The sequence below is a fragment of the Podarcis erhardii genome (genome assembly GCF_964252035.2).
Source record: "Podarcis erhardii genome assembly, chromosome: 13".
Lineage (NCBI taxonomy): Eukaryota > Metazoa > Chordata > Lepidosauria > Squamata > Lacertidae > Podarcis > Podarcis erhardii.
In genome coordinates, this window is record NC_138502.1 from 16,315,346 (window position 1) to 16,329,080 (window position 13,735).

At 46.4% G+C, this 13,735-nt stretch overlaps 2 protein-coding genes across 6 annotated transcripts in view; one reads left to right on the top strand and one right to left on the bottom strand.

Annotated features, from left to right (window-relative positions):
• Positions 1 to 3,485, top strand: part of IL11 (interleukin 11) — a 66,622-nt gene extending 63,137 nt beyond the window's left edge. For all 5 annotated transcript variants that reach the window (XM_081836942.1, XM_081836945.1, XM_081836946.1 and 2 more), the window contains 2 exons: positions 333 to 494; positions 898 to 3,485. In XM_081836942.1, coding sequence (XP_081693068.1) covers positions 333 to 494; positions 898 to 1,062 — 327 coding nt within the window. In that variant the 3' untranslated portion in view covers positions 1,063 to 3,485. The remainder of the gene's footprint in view (positions 1 to 332; positions 495 to 897) is intronic.
• A 2,107-nt stretch (positions 3,486 to 5,592) lies between these two features.
• Positions 5,593 to 13,352, bottom strand: LOC309327286 (germ cell-specific gene 1-like protein). Its single transcript, XM_081836446.1, has 5 exons — positions 12,793 to 13,352; positions 12,106 to 12,153; positions 9,778 to 9,930; positions 8,201 to 8,312; positions 5,593 to 6,609 (listed from the first exon to the last, which is right to left on the bottom strand). Exons 1-5 carry the CDS (start codon positions 13,100 to 13,102, stop codon positions 6,261 to 6,263), a joined length of 972 nt encoding a protein of 323 aa, XP_081692572.1. The 5' UTR covers positions 13,103 to 13,352; the 3' UTR covers positions 5,593 to 6,260.
• Positions 13,353 to 13,735: the final 383 nt, after the last annotated feature.

The window sequence follows — 13,735 nt, forward strand, 5'->3', positions numbered from 1 at the left end:
CCAGAATACAGTGGTACCTCGGGTTAAGTACTTAATTCGTTCTGGAGGTCCGTTCTTAACTAGAAACTGTTCTTAACCTGAAGCACCACTTTAGCTAATGGGGCCTCCCACTGCCACCGCATGATTTCTGTTCTCATCCTGAAGCAAAGTTCTTAACCCGAGGTAATATTTCTGGGTTAGCAGAGTCTGTAACCTGAAGCATATGTAACCCGAGGTACCACTGTATATGCAGACAAGGCAGCCTCTGCAGGTGGCCTGCTTTCCTGCCCCACCAAAGTTCTTTCTCATATAGCCTCTCTCTGTCTTGTTCCTCTCTCCTCCGCCTCCTGCAGGTCTCTGTGGGTCTGGCTCGGCTCAGCTCCGACTTGCAGTGCTACCAACGCCATTTTGAGTGGCTGCGGAGGGCAGCCCCACTGCTGCTGAGGCCCATGGAACACGACATCACCATAGTGCACAGCCGGCTGGAACGCCTCCTCAAAAGACTGGAGCACCTGGTAAGGCTTTGAGAGGAAGGAACAAATCCTGGGGGGTGGTCCCGATTGTGTGGGGTTGATTAGATGCACCTGCAAGGCCCCTTCTGGCTCTATGGGTGCTTCCAGGCTGTGATTGCTTTGGGGTGGGATTCAGTCCCATACCAGCAAAATCAGATTGTGGGGTTATAATTGGTTGGGATCTTGCACAGCAAAATGGCTTCCCCAAAAGATTGGACTTTTTGCTGTAAGGAAAGTGATGGGGAAAATGCACTGGGAAGCCTGGGGTGATCCTTGCTTTGTCACCTTAGGAACATAGGACGTTGCCCATCATCAGAAATAGGGAGGGGTTAATATGGGCTACCTCAGAGCTTCTGTCCTTGCTCCAGAATGTCACAACTCACCCGCTTGTCTGCTTCTCCCCCAGATGACCAAGCTCAGCCTCTCACGGCCCAACGACCCTCTGCCAACCCTGCCAGCCCATGGCACCCACTGGTCTGTGGTTCAGGCAGGCCACGCCATCGTCCACTCATTTCACCTCTACCTGGACTGGGCATCTCGCGTGCTGGTTCTGATCCGGAACAAGCTGTGAACGGCAAAGAAACTGAACCACCATGGGTATTTTGGAAAGCCTTCTCACGGATCTGGAACTCTTAGATGCTGCTTCAGCAATACCGGTGGAGGAGGGTGCAAGGAAGGAAAGAAAGTCTATGAAACAGGGCGCCCCTGGATTCCTCTTCTGGGGGGTGCTACAAGGGGGGGATGCTGAGACCTATGGCCCACTCACACACCCTTCCTACTCCGTGGGGGGTGCATTGTGAAACAAAAAGCGACTTCCCTTGCCCTTGGAAGAACTCATTCTCCCTCAAGGCTTGGGGAAATGTTATGGGGAACGGGGGGGGGGGGGGCTTCCCCTTCTTCCAAGGACATTTTTGCCCTCTCCTGCTCCCTGTTAAGGGAACACTATAATCTGTATGATAAGCATTGATCTGTGTCGGAGACCCTTATAGGTATAGTCGTGGTGGATAATCTGCCCAAAAAGCACCTTGCCCACCACGATTGTTCTTTCCCCAGCACTAGATTGTGTGCTGCAATCTAGGGCGCCCTCTCAGCTTGTGCCCCACAGGTCTTGGCAGTGCCCCCAGGGAACTGAGAAATGTGCGTGAGAAGATGCCGCAATTCTGTAGATCAAGGAGGGGAGGAGAGGATTCATTGAAGGTGGGAGGTTTGACCTCTCATTGGAAGCCATCCTGATTTCATCAATAGCCCCTGCCAGTTTCTGTCCCTTGTCCACCTGCAATCTAGTACCCCCCCCCCAAAAAAAAGTGTGGCCACAATCTAGCACAGAACCAATGGTTTTCAGTATTCCTCATACAGGGTGTCACTGCACCACACACACACATATGGATTAATAGGGTAAGTCAGGGTGGTTGCTGTTGTCTTTTTAAAGATGCAAACAATTTTAAAGATAAGATAGCATAAAGGGCGTTGGATGCAACATTTAAAGGGGGCATCATTCCCCATTCTCACACAGCGAGGCAGTGCTTCTTCTAAGATGCGATATCATGCGTGTCTTGTCTAAAAGCAAATGACGTTTGCTTTTTATCCCCTTTCAAAACTATTGTTACACATATACAGATTTAAGCAGATTTCAACAATTAATTATAGCTGGACGGTCAATCAAAACTCAAGAGACAGAAAAGCTTTTAGAAGTTTGAGGCACCTTTTCTCAAAAGAGATGTTCTTGTAGTTGCTTTAGGCAGTATTGAATCTTACCTGTTGTTTCAACAATAAGCAAAAAAAATCACACATAAAACAAGCCATGTTTTTGTTAAAAAATAATTTCCTTGGGAAGGAAAGTCAGAAAGTCGAGATTGTGAAATTAATTTTCATGCTCCTGAAGAAACAACAAGGAATCGTCAAAAGTTTAAGGCAGATTTGTTTACCAGCAGCGCCCTCTGCTGGATCATTTTTGTCAGCCCAGCCAATACTGTTGCCGCAGTGGGATACAAAAAGGACCAGTTAAAAAACCAAACCAAACCAATTTCACCTTCAAAAGAGTTTTGGAATAAAGACTATTAACCCAATATGTATCCTTCTGAATGTACCCATTTGAATTTTGGCCGAACAGTTCTATAAAATGCATTGATCATAGAATCATGGAATTGTAGAATTGGAAGGGACAGAGGGTCGTGCAACCCCCAGTCATGCAGGAATCTCAGAGAGAAAATGCATTACAGATGGCGATCCATCTGCTTAAAACCTCTGCTTAAAAACCTCCAAGAATGGAGAGTCCCATCACCTCCTGAGGAAGTCTGTTCCACAGTCAGATAGCTCTTACTGTCATAAAGTTCTTCCTGACGTTTAGTTAGAATCTGCTTTCTTGTAACTTGAATCCATTGGTTTGGGTCCTACCCTTCGGAGCAGGAGAAAACAGGCTTGCTTCATCTTCATGACAGCCCCTTAGATATTTGAAAATGGCTATCTATCATATCTCCGCTCAGTCTCCTCTTTACCAGGCTGAACATATCCAACTCCCTCAACTGTTCCTCATAAGGCTTGGTTTCCAGAACCTTTATCATCTTGGTCCCCCTCCTCTGCACATGTTCCAGCTTGTCAATATCCTCCTTAAATTGTGGTGCCCAGAACTGGACTCAGAACTCCAGGTGTGGTCTGACCAAAACAGAATAGAGCAGTACTATTTTTGATGGAGAAGTTCATCCCATTCTTGATACCCCTTCACGGCTGTAGTTACCCCTTTCAGGTATTTATCATGAGCCCTTCATTGCTCCACAGTATTTATAAAGCCATTAGGTTTCTTCATTGTAAGTTATTATTATTTTATAATTTATTATCTGTTCCAAGTCTGGTTCATTTTATTATTATTATTAATTATTATTATTATTGTCATCATCATCATTGTGTTTATTATTATTTTTATTATATTTTATGAATGTTATTTTATTTTGAGCATCTTCCAAGTATTTATTGACCGTCTCCTCTCTCTTTCTTTATCTATCTCTCTCCCTCTCTCTTTTCCCTTTTTTGTAATTTTAAAAAAGATGGGGGGAAATAAATTTGAAATAAAAAAAAATTAAATGGATAAAAACAAAAGAGCTGTGTTTTTAATATGAGAAATGATCTAAAACATATAATTCAATTGTCGCTCATACAACAACTACTATTATTCAGACAAACAGCCAACGATGGTTTCCGAACCCGGCATTTTGGAGCTGCAAGTGGGAGGCTAGCTGTGTCAAAGCAGAGCACCCAGCTACAATAGCACTTTACCTGCCATGCCACCAGGGTTGTTTTCCTCAGCAAGCCTGGCAGTCGCAGAGCTTTGGGCTTCTAGGCTGAACTTCCAGCCTGCATCCAGTCAGCTCATCTTAAGGGCCAGTTCCTGTCTCCAAAACCCCATAAAATTTGGAGCTTGCTCCTCACAGTCCACACCACACATTTCAAGTACTGTGCTATGTATCACAGTCATGGCTTCCACCAAGGAATGCAGTGTGCTGCTGTTTGTTAAGGGAGCTGAAATTCCCAGAGAAGACCGATTATTAAACCGATCTGGGAATTGCAACTTTCTTTGTGGGTGGAATAGTCCAGCAGCACAGGTTCCCCTCCCTCTGAGGCTTGCTTTATTTATATTTACAATTTATATACCACCTTTAATCTTCCAAGCAGCTCGAGGTGGCGTACATGGTTCTCCCTGTCTCCTCCTCACAACAACCCTGTGAGGTAGGTTAGGCCAAGAGGCAGTGACTGGCCCATGAATTGAGCTTCATGGCTGAGCAGGGATTCGAACCGTCGCCTCCCAAGTCCTCCTTCCCACCTTTGCTGGGCCGAGAAAGCAGGGCCTGATGCTTGATGAATTTACTCTCCCCTCTTCCCTCCAGCTTTATAAAACGAAGCAGACTGACACTGATTAATCCTTTAATTTATTTAATCAACCAGAAATTAACAACTCTTGATCTTCTCATTCCCCACACAAGGGGAGATTATATGAAGCAAAGCCGATGAGATAAATCAGGAGAGCTGCAGACGGGTTTTGGGGGGAAGGCATGTGAGGTGGGGACAGTGTTGAGGGGCCAGGGCTGCGACGCTGAAGGAGCCCAGAGCCTTGAAAAGGAGCCGTAACAGTTCAGTGCCTGGTTGAAATGGGCAATGTGAAAACAGGGCAGGGGAAGACCTATTTTACTACTCAAACATATTGTACACGCCACATACATAAAGACACTTGGGCCTCGCTCGCTGACATCCCCTCAGGATGTGGGGAGGCTATCAGAATTGTTAGAGTGCTTTCACAACAGAGAAAGCTGGGGTTTAGTGTATACATGTGCTCCACGCCTTGGTTATTGGGAAAAAGTCTGAAGTCTTTATGACACTAGCTCAAAACGCCTCCTAAGAGCAGTGAGAGAATAAGCCTGCTACATGGGCCACAGAACAGGGAGCTGCAGGAGTTTCTGCTGACCCTGGGATTTGTAGATATTTGATGGGAATGGAGGAGAGTGGGAATTTTCCCTCTCAGGAACGAAACAATAACTGAAGCAGCCCGGTATCTACCTTTGCAAAGTGCAAGCTGAGTAATATACTAGTAACCTTGTTTACAGACAGGCCCTATGCAGGATTAGTGAGGAACAAGTCCAATATGCACCGCAAACAACCTTGGATAAATAAATGGTTATATACAGCCCTTGGTGTCAACTGACAGTGGATACACACAATTCTACTGCAGTAGCAAGCAGAAGGCAATCCTATTGGTTTCTACTGACATAAGTGGGTGCTGCAGCACCTAAATAACAAGGCCGAAAGTTTGTCGCAGTGGCTATTTCCTAACTAGCCACAGCCCTCACAGAACTTGCCAGAAAGCATAAGAGGGCCTCGAAATTCAAGGAGTCACAGTGGGATTGGGCCAGGAGCTCCTGCCACACTCCCCACGAGCAACTGCAATGCACAATCTGAGAGGTATTCCCCCATGATCTGTGGCCATATGCCAGAGGCATGTCGGCACCTAAAGAAGAAAACATCTGAACAGCATTAATGGAATAAAATCGGGACACACAATCCTCTGGGATTTTGTCATAGGGCAAAGTGAGGCAGCCGCCTCGGGCAGCTGATTCTGAGAGGTAAAGAGACAGGCCTCTTCGTGATCCCTGAAGTTGCCTTCCGCAGGTGCCGTGGCAGATGCTGCCCCTCAGTTTTTAAGAATGATTCAAATGCCAGTGTATTGGTGGGGACCATCTTGTCCTTTGCCTTAGAGGGGGAAATCTCATGGCCAGCTCTTGGTGTTGCCTTGCTGAACCGAAGGAGAGCTCCACAAGAATGCAACAATATCATTTCACGGCTTCCATTTATCCCTGTGAGGTTCCTGCACAACGGCTTCCTAATACATTTCGCCCTCTGGGTTTCACCTGCCCACCTCCCACTCTACTGCTCCAAACTCAACACATGAGGCAGCTGCCTCCTCTTGCCTCCTGGTAGGGCTGCCAAAATCATAATAATGATGTCTTCCTCGTCCCACCCCCCAAAAAGTAACTGCTTGTACAGTTTGAAATGGGCCTGATCTATAGGTCTGCTCTCGCCCTTTTACCCAACCTAAAAGTCATGGCAACCTCAAAGAACCAATGTTTTCACAGGTTGTGAAATGGCCATACGTTGCCTAAGCAGAGGGAAGAGGAGGGCATATTTGTGATAGATCAAACGGTAGGATGGATGGGTGAGCAAATGGAAGAGAAGGGATGTGATGGTGGGAGGTCTTGTTCTCCCCCCAACATCCTCTCTCTCACTCTAGCATGGCTCCCCGTCATCCTCGTCACCAGCATCTCCACTGTGACCTCCTGCGAGCCCAGCATACCCTCCCGCGTAGGCCTTGCGCCCGCTGCAGGGAGCCATTGGGCCCGGAGGGCTAGGGGAGAAGTCTAGAGAGTCACTAACGCTGAAGATATATTTATCCCAGAGGAAGCGTTCGAGGTCAGGGGCCAGAGTGGGCGATCCGGGACCTCTGCTGCTCCCCATCGACGCCGTGTGCTTCTCAAAAATCCGCCGGCGGTACTTGAATTCCAGGATGGTCTTGGTGTAGGTATTGAGGGTCAGCACAGAGGCTGACATGCAAAGGGTGAACGAGAGCCAGGCCATGCTGTGGGAGAGAAATTGGGGAGGGGGTGCAAAGGGATGGATCTCAAGGTCATTCTTGCACTGCCAAATCTATCCAGATCCCCCATGATAACTGACTTCCCAAAACTCCTTTTCCATGTATACACCGGTTCTGACATAATTCTTCACCCATTCATGTCACGCAGCCTTTCTCAACCTGTGGGACCCCAGATGTTGTTGAACTACAACTCCCATCACCCCTAACTAGCAAGGCCAGAGCTCAGGGATGATGGGAGTTGTACTCCAACAACATCTGGGGACCCACAGGTTGAGAACCGCTGAAAGGTAAAGGCAAAAAAAAGGTACCCATTCATGTACCGCTCCTTCTGTTGGTGTCTAGATAGCTGAAAGAGGACAGCATAGACCAAACAATAAACGAGATGTTATGGGCTGCCGTCCCATAGTCAGTGTGTTCAGTGCTTCCGAACCCTCTCTTCTTCACCCTCACAGAAACCTTTTGACATCAACAATCCAACCAACCATGTATGATGAGGTGTGGCCAAACCATGGGTTTTTGTTCCATAGGCTTCCTTGGCTTATGATGTCGGATACCAGATGGGGAAACAGAGGCTGAAAGTCAAAACAAAACAAATTCCTTCCAGTAGCACCTTAAAGACCAACTAAGTCAGTTCTTGGTATGAGCTTTCGTGTGCATGCACACTTCTGTGTATCTGAAGAAGTGTGCATGCACACGAAAGCTCATACCAAGAACTGACTTAGTTGGTCTTTAAGGTGCTACTGGAAGGAATTTGTTTTGTTTTGACTATGGCAGACCAACACGGCTACCTATCTGTAACAGAGGCTGAAAGGTTTGCTCCAAAGAACTGAGCTAAAACAAAATTGGGGTGGGAGGAGGGAGTGTCAAACAAATGATTCGAATTTGGGTTTGCTTGCAAAAATGCAAATGTAACATATTTAGGGGTTTTAGCGAGGCAGGGGGAGGGGACAAAATGGAAATTGGGCACATTGCTACTATATAGCATGGGGTGGTATTATAAATAAGGGAGATTCAGCCTTGGATTCCGTGCTGGGTGACCCCCGAGCAGCTGTCATAAAAAGATCTGAAAAATCCCGGAATGAAGAGGCAGAAGGAGCAGTATTACTACTGATTGGGGCATGTGTCATGTTGAGTCCCAAGTCCCAACCAGCAAGCAAGAAGTAGCAGAACTGCAAAATAACCATAATATGAATGGAACCCTGAACACGGGTTCTCAGGTCTAATGCTTTCAGTCACAATAATTTACTGTCCACTCATCCAGTAACTTCTCCCATCTTACATTTCTTCTCTTCCACCTTTGTCCATCATTCTGTCTCTCTTTCTCCCCTCTTTCCACTTCCTTTCCCATATCCTCTCCTCCTCCTTTCATCTTTGGACAGAGCAACAACTCCACTCTCAAATGCAAATGCCAACACCCAAAGTGGCTGGATGCAAAAGGAAAGGGGGCTCCTGTACCTTTAAGCTACAGCTGCTGAAATTCCTGCTGCTATGCTTTAATTAAAGGCATAGGAGCCCTGTCCTGGGTTGCATTTACCCTACCCACACCCCACTCCTCTCCCATGCTGGCTTTACTCACCCAAATGACCAGCCATAATACCATGTCTGAGGTCTCCAGTCTTTTGGTCCCAGGTTCACAGCCACCTGAAAGACGGTCATGTACATCATATGGGCTACCATGCCCAGGAGCCCTGTTGGGAAGGGATGGTCAGAAAGATACTCAGAATATGCCCAGCCACAGTGCTCTTACTTCTCTTGGGTACCGCTTTCTGGGGTCTGAGCTGAATAGGAGCAGAGCCATGGCAGCCCAACAGAAAGCAAGTTTGACAGACTTGAGAGATTTCACTTACAAGTGTAAGGCTGTACATTTCAAAATCCTGGTGTCTGCTGCCTCGGGCAGTCACCACACTTTGCCTAATGGTAGGGCCGACCAATCCCTGAAATGCTGTTTTACTTTGCTTGGGAAATTGTGTCCTTGAGAAAACACTCAAACTTGAGATTCTATCCCTACCTGAAAGCTTAAAGTTGCACATTCTAGGGAAAGCTATACCAAGGCTTGATCCTGCTGAATACATGAACTGACAGGCATTTGTGGCCCGGCTTAGCTCATGGCTTCAGTATTTCACTGTATAGTTTGCCTCTAGCAATGGACACACACTATTGATCACATGCTGGGAAATGAGGCCAGCTACCTCGGATTACCCTTTACAAAGCTGGCAGAGTGCCTTGCTGGGCACCACATATGAATAAGAAATGTTGTGGTGGTTTTAATTTATATCCCATCCTTCCTCCCAAAAGAGCCCAGGGTAGCAAACAGTCTTTCAGCCAGTGATCTCACAGTTGCCAGGAAGCGTATCTTTCAGCTATCAAATGTTTGCGTATACAGGAATGTTTTAAAATTCCTCCTGAAACTCAACAATGAGGGAGACAGACACAAACTCAACAATGGTGGAGGGCACCACCACTGAGAAGGCCCTGTCATGGACAAGCATCAAGCAGGCAGTGGCCAGTGCTTGCCCCACCAAGCATGTGCAGTAACCTTTCCAAGGGGGGGGGCGACACATTATACACATATGGGTATAAAGAAACTAGAACAATTTGGGGTTGCATGGTTTTGTTTTCATTTTGGGGGCTTCAACCTTTGCCTGCCACCTATTTCCCCACTCAAAATCACTCCCCAAATACTTTTCATTTAAAAAGAGAGACTTCCTTGTACACATTTAGATATAATGTGAACATGATACAGGAATGACTGGACCATGATCTCTAGTACTATATGGATGGGGTTTGAGTCAGTGGTGAAAGCCCATACAAAATGAGAGAATCGGAGAGTCAGGGACGGAGATCTTTAAAGCGTTAAAATCGGGATGTGGAAAATATGGAAACGAGGAGAGGCAGGGCGGAGATTTGAAGATATGCTTCAGAGGTCCAGACTATGGGGAGCCCCGAAAAATCAACAATTATAATTTGATCTTTTTTATTTTAGTTTTTTATTTTAATTGGATTATGATTGGATATATTAATTGGATGTTTTTATTGGAAAATTAATAAAAATGATTTTTAAAAAAGAAAGTCCATACAAAATGAGTGTTAGGTCTGAGTGCTGTGTGTGGATACCTAGTGGGACTACCGGAGGCGCAGAGTAGATTGAGATACCTGAGAGAACGGTGATCACAGCCGCAAAAGCATTGATCTTGAGCCCATCAATGAAGTTGGCATAGTAGACGGCATCCAAACACATCAATAGGAACCCCACAGTCAACAGGATAATATAAAGGAATTCGGAGGCAACAGAGAGCCACAGCACCCCTGGAAAGTAACATGGGTGGTGAGTGGGAGATTATAAACAAGCTATATGTCTCACAGGACACGAGTGGCGCTGTGGGTTAAACCACAGAGCCTAGGACTTGCCGATCAGAAGGTCGGCAGTTCAAATCCCCATGACGGGGTGAGCTCCCATTGCTGGGTCCCTGCCCCTGCCAACCTAGCAGTTTGAAAGTGTATCAAAGTGCAAGTAGATAAATAGGTACCGCTCCGGCAGGAAGGTAAACGGCGTTTCCGTGCGCTGCTCTGGTTCGCCAGAAGCAGCTTAGTCCTGCTGGCCACATGACCCGGAAGCTGTACGCCAGCTCCCTCGGCCACTAAAGCAAGATGAGCGCCGCAACCCCAGAGTCAGCCACGACTGGACTTAATGTGCCACAGAGTCTGGGGAAGGGCCGTAGCTCAGTGGTAGAGCACCTGTTCCCCATGCAGAAGGTCCCTGGTTCAACCCCCAGCATCTCCAGGTAGGGCCACTGCCAGTCAAGGTAGACAAAACTGGGCTAGACAGACCAGCAGCTTAACTCAGCATAAGGGCTTTCCCACTTTCTCCAGGCACAGGCCTGGGCATTAACGCTCCATGTCAAAGCACTCTTGTTTTCATCCTGGAGCTTTCCCTGTGAAAACCTGCTTGACGAATGGCAGCAGCTTCCTAAATTCCTGTTTATAACACTTGTGATGTTTTTAACATGTTGATAACACATGGCAATCCTTTGGGATGGAGTTAACTCTACAATGAATCGGTTCATACATAATAAATAACTAAGGAGGAAAAAATAGTGCTCAGCCTCATTACTTGGTTCGGCAATAATGAGTATCCCAGTGACCTGTTTTGTAGGCACATTTAAACTGCGGACTTCAATTGATTTCATAGTTGTTCCTTCTCCCCGCTGAATCGTGGAAGCTGTAGTTTGGGGATAGAGGAAGATCTCTAATGGAATCCTCACCAACTAGATTCACAAGATTGTTTGGTGTGGGGGACACATGACGGTTGGTATAAAACCAACTTTTGTAGCCGGGATGTAGAAGTGAAGAGAAACAAGAGGAACACAGAAAACTGCCTTATGCTAAATTGATTGGCAGTAGCTATGCAGGGCTTCCCAGCCCCACCTGAGGACACCAGGGATTGAACCTGGAGCCTTCTGCTCCATGGATGCTCTACCACTGAGCTGTACTCCTTCCCTGTGAATTAAAGGGCTGTGGAACACTGCATATTAATTAGAAGTATGGTAAACAGAGAGCAGGGGTTGGGTTTCCTATTTGTCATTGAAATTAATGTAAAATATCCCATGCTGGAGTAAAACGTTCATGCACAACAAATAGGTCCAATGCAAGCATTTAGCATTAAGCTCATATTCCAAAACTGCAAACTGGTTGCCAATATTGTAAGATCTTTTAAAGATGTCACCCTTTGCTCCAGTACTGCAGGGTATGTTGAGATCTATGCCCCTGTCATTATGATGACCTAAGTGGCCCCCTGCCGTATAGGATTGTTCGGCCTGAGTTATTAATTTCAATAACTTAATTAGCTCCCAGGCTTTAAATAACACTCCCGTGTCAAAGGTTCCATTTGTGATTTCCGAGTGTTTATGAAATATACATCTAGCAGCGGGCAACAGATGCAATACTACATCATAATATTTTATAGGAACTATAGGATGCACATAATTTAAAATAAATAATAGGAGGTCCAGAGGAAAACCTAATACACAGAAGTTTTAAAAATATTGTGCTGACTACCAATGTCCAGAATGTTTCTGCCCTATACATTTCCACTGTGGTGGTGGGGTTTTATTTGGGGGGATGTCAAATTTTATTACAAAAGCCAGTCATTTCCAGGAAGTGGGTAGCTCTTTGCTGTTCATAAGTTTAGCCCTGTCCTCTTAGGAAAGGTTCAGAGCTGGCAGCCACCTCTGCTTCTTGTAGAAGCAAGTTCCATAGTTTAACTATGCCCTATGTGAAGAAACACTTCAGTTAAACTATAGCATCCGCTCCCATAAGAGGAGGCAGGAATGGCCACCATCTTGGATGTCTGGTGCAGACAGGACTCAGTCGGATGAGCCATTGGTATGTCTCAACATAAAACAGCATTATTAATTCTGCCATTTCCCGTTTGTGTTTGCACCCTTAGACAAGATGGCCTGTTTTGCCCTCCCCAAATCTCACCTTTCTCCGACTCGGGGGGCAGCTCAATGAAGCTCCGGCACTTCTCCTCTAAAAGGGTGGAACAATGAAAGAAGACGGCGTCAGTTTATCCAAAGGCTGGTGCTGATTGCGACAATTATGTCATTCTTCTGTTTGTCAAGATTTCCTTCTCCCCTCGCAGCGAAAGAGGGCTTCCGACTCTTTACTCCCCATCCAGGCTTGGAACGCACTTGTCTTTTAAACTGCAGGTGGCTTCATTTGAGCCAGGATGCAGCCCCAGGACCGGGGGGTGGGGGGAGGTGAGTAGAACAAACCCAACTACATATGGGGTGGATCAGGAATCCAGATCTACACCACTATTTTAAAGCACATTTCCCCTACAAAGAATCCACAGAGCTACAATGCCAAGTGTCATGAGCAAGCTACAGTTCCCAGGATTCTCCGGGGGAAGTTGTGCGCTATAACTGCATGGTGTGCATGCGGTCTGTTCTGCATGACCACTGGCCCTAGATCACAAGAGGTGGAGACCTCATCTTATTCTGCTCCTCTGCTGCCCTTTGACAGCCACCTTCCACATCCCCACCGCCAACACTCTTCCCCTTTCCCTCTCTTGTCTATCTAACAGGAGAGGGGATTGAGACCTAGCTGTCAAAGTAATAACAGCCGTCATGGAATCTGCTCCGTATGAGATGTAGGCTGGTTTCGTACCTCCGTGATGCTCCTCACACGAGAGCCAGAAGCCCGTGTGGAAATAGCGGAAAGCGTACTTGTCTTCGCCCGTTTCCCAGATGTACTGGACCACGTGGGGGTCCATGGTCACGTTCCCATCCATCGTCTCGTTGCTGTTGATGGGCACGCAGTTCCCCTTCTTGACGGCCGAGAGGCAGGGGGGCTTAACCACCTTGTGGGTCCCCTCACACCAATAGCTGGTGCAGAAGGCCGAAACCGAAAAGCAGAGGGCCAAAGAGTTGAGGCCCAAGGAGAGCATTGAGCGGGACCTTCGGCTCAGTTTAATCATCGTCCCTGTTTTCCCAAGAGATGTAAGGAGCTGTCTGTTTTGCTGCCCGAAGTTGCACCCAAATAATTCGAATTCGCTCACAATTCCCAGAAAACTATGTTCTACTGTTGGATAAATCTGCTGGTTCCTTGTTTCAGTGGAGAGAAGCCAATTCTGAACAAACCTCCGTTTACAGAGAATGCCTCACTTTTGATCATGATTTTCTCCTCCTTATTCGTATGCTGTGGCCCATCCAATATGCCCACTATGAAGCAGTGGGGTTCTGTTCTTATTAGGGACTAGTTACTTGAGGAGTGCTTAAGAGCCAGGCGGGTGCTGGCACCCAAGATACCTAAGGTCTCAGAAAGAAATTAGTTTGCACTAATGAACACAGAAGGAGATAGGCAGCATGATTCCTACCTAGACCTTCCAGATTTTGATTAATGATCTGTGTGTAAAGTAATTATTAGCAGGTTGCCTAGTTTATGCTGAGTACTTTAAAAAGAACTTTAAAACACACACATACTTTCCCCCACTGCTAACCTTCCCCCTTTTTATAGCTATATTAATTATTAACAACACGCATTCAAAGTCTTGTTAAAAAGCTGTTGTAGGCCATTGCCCCGATTAATCAATCTTCCAAATTAAAATCTT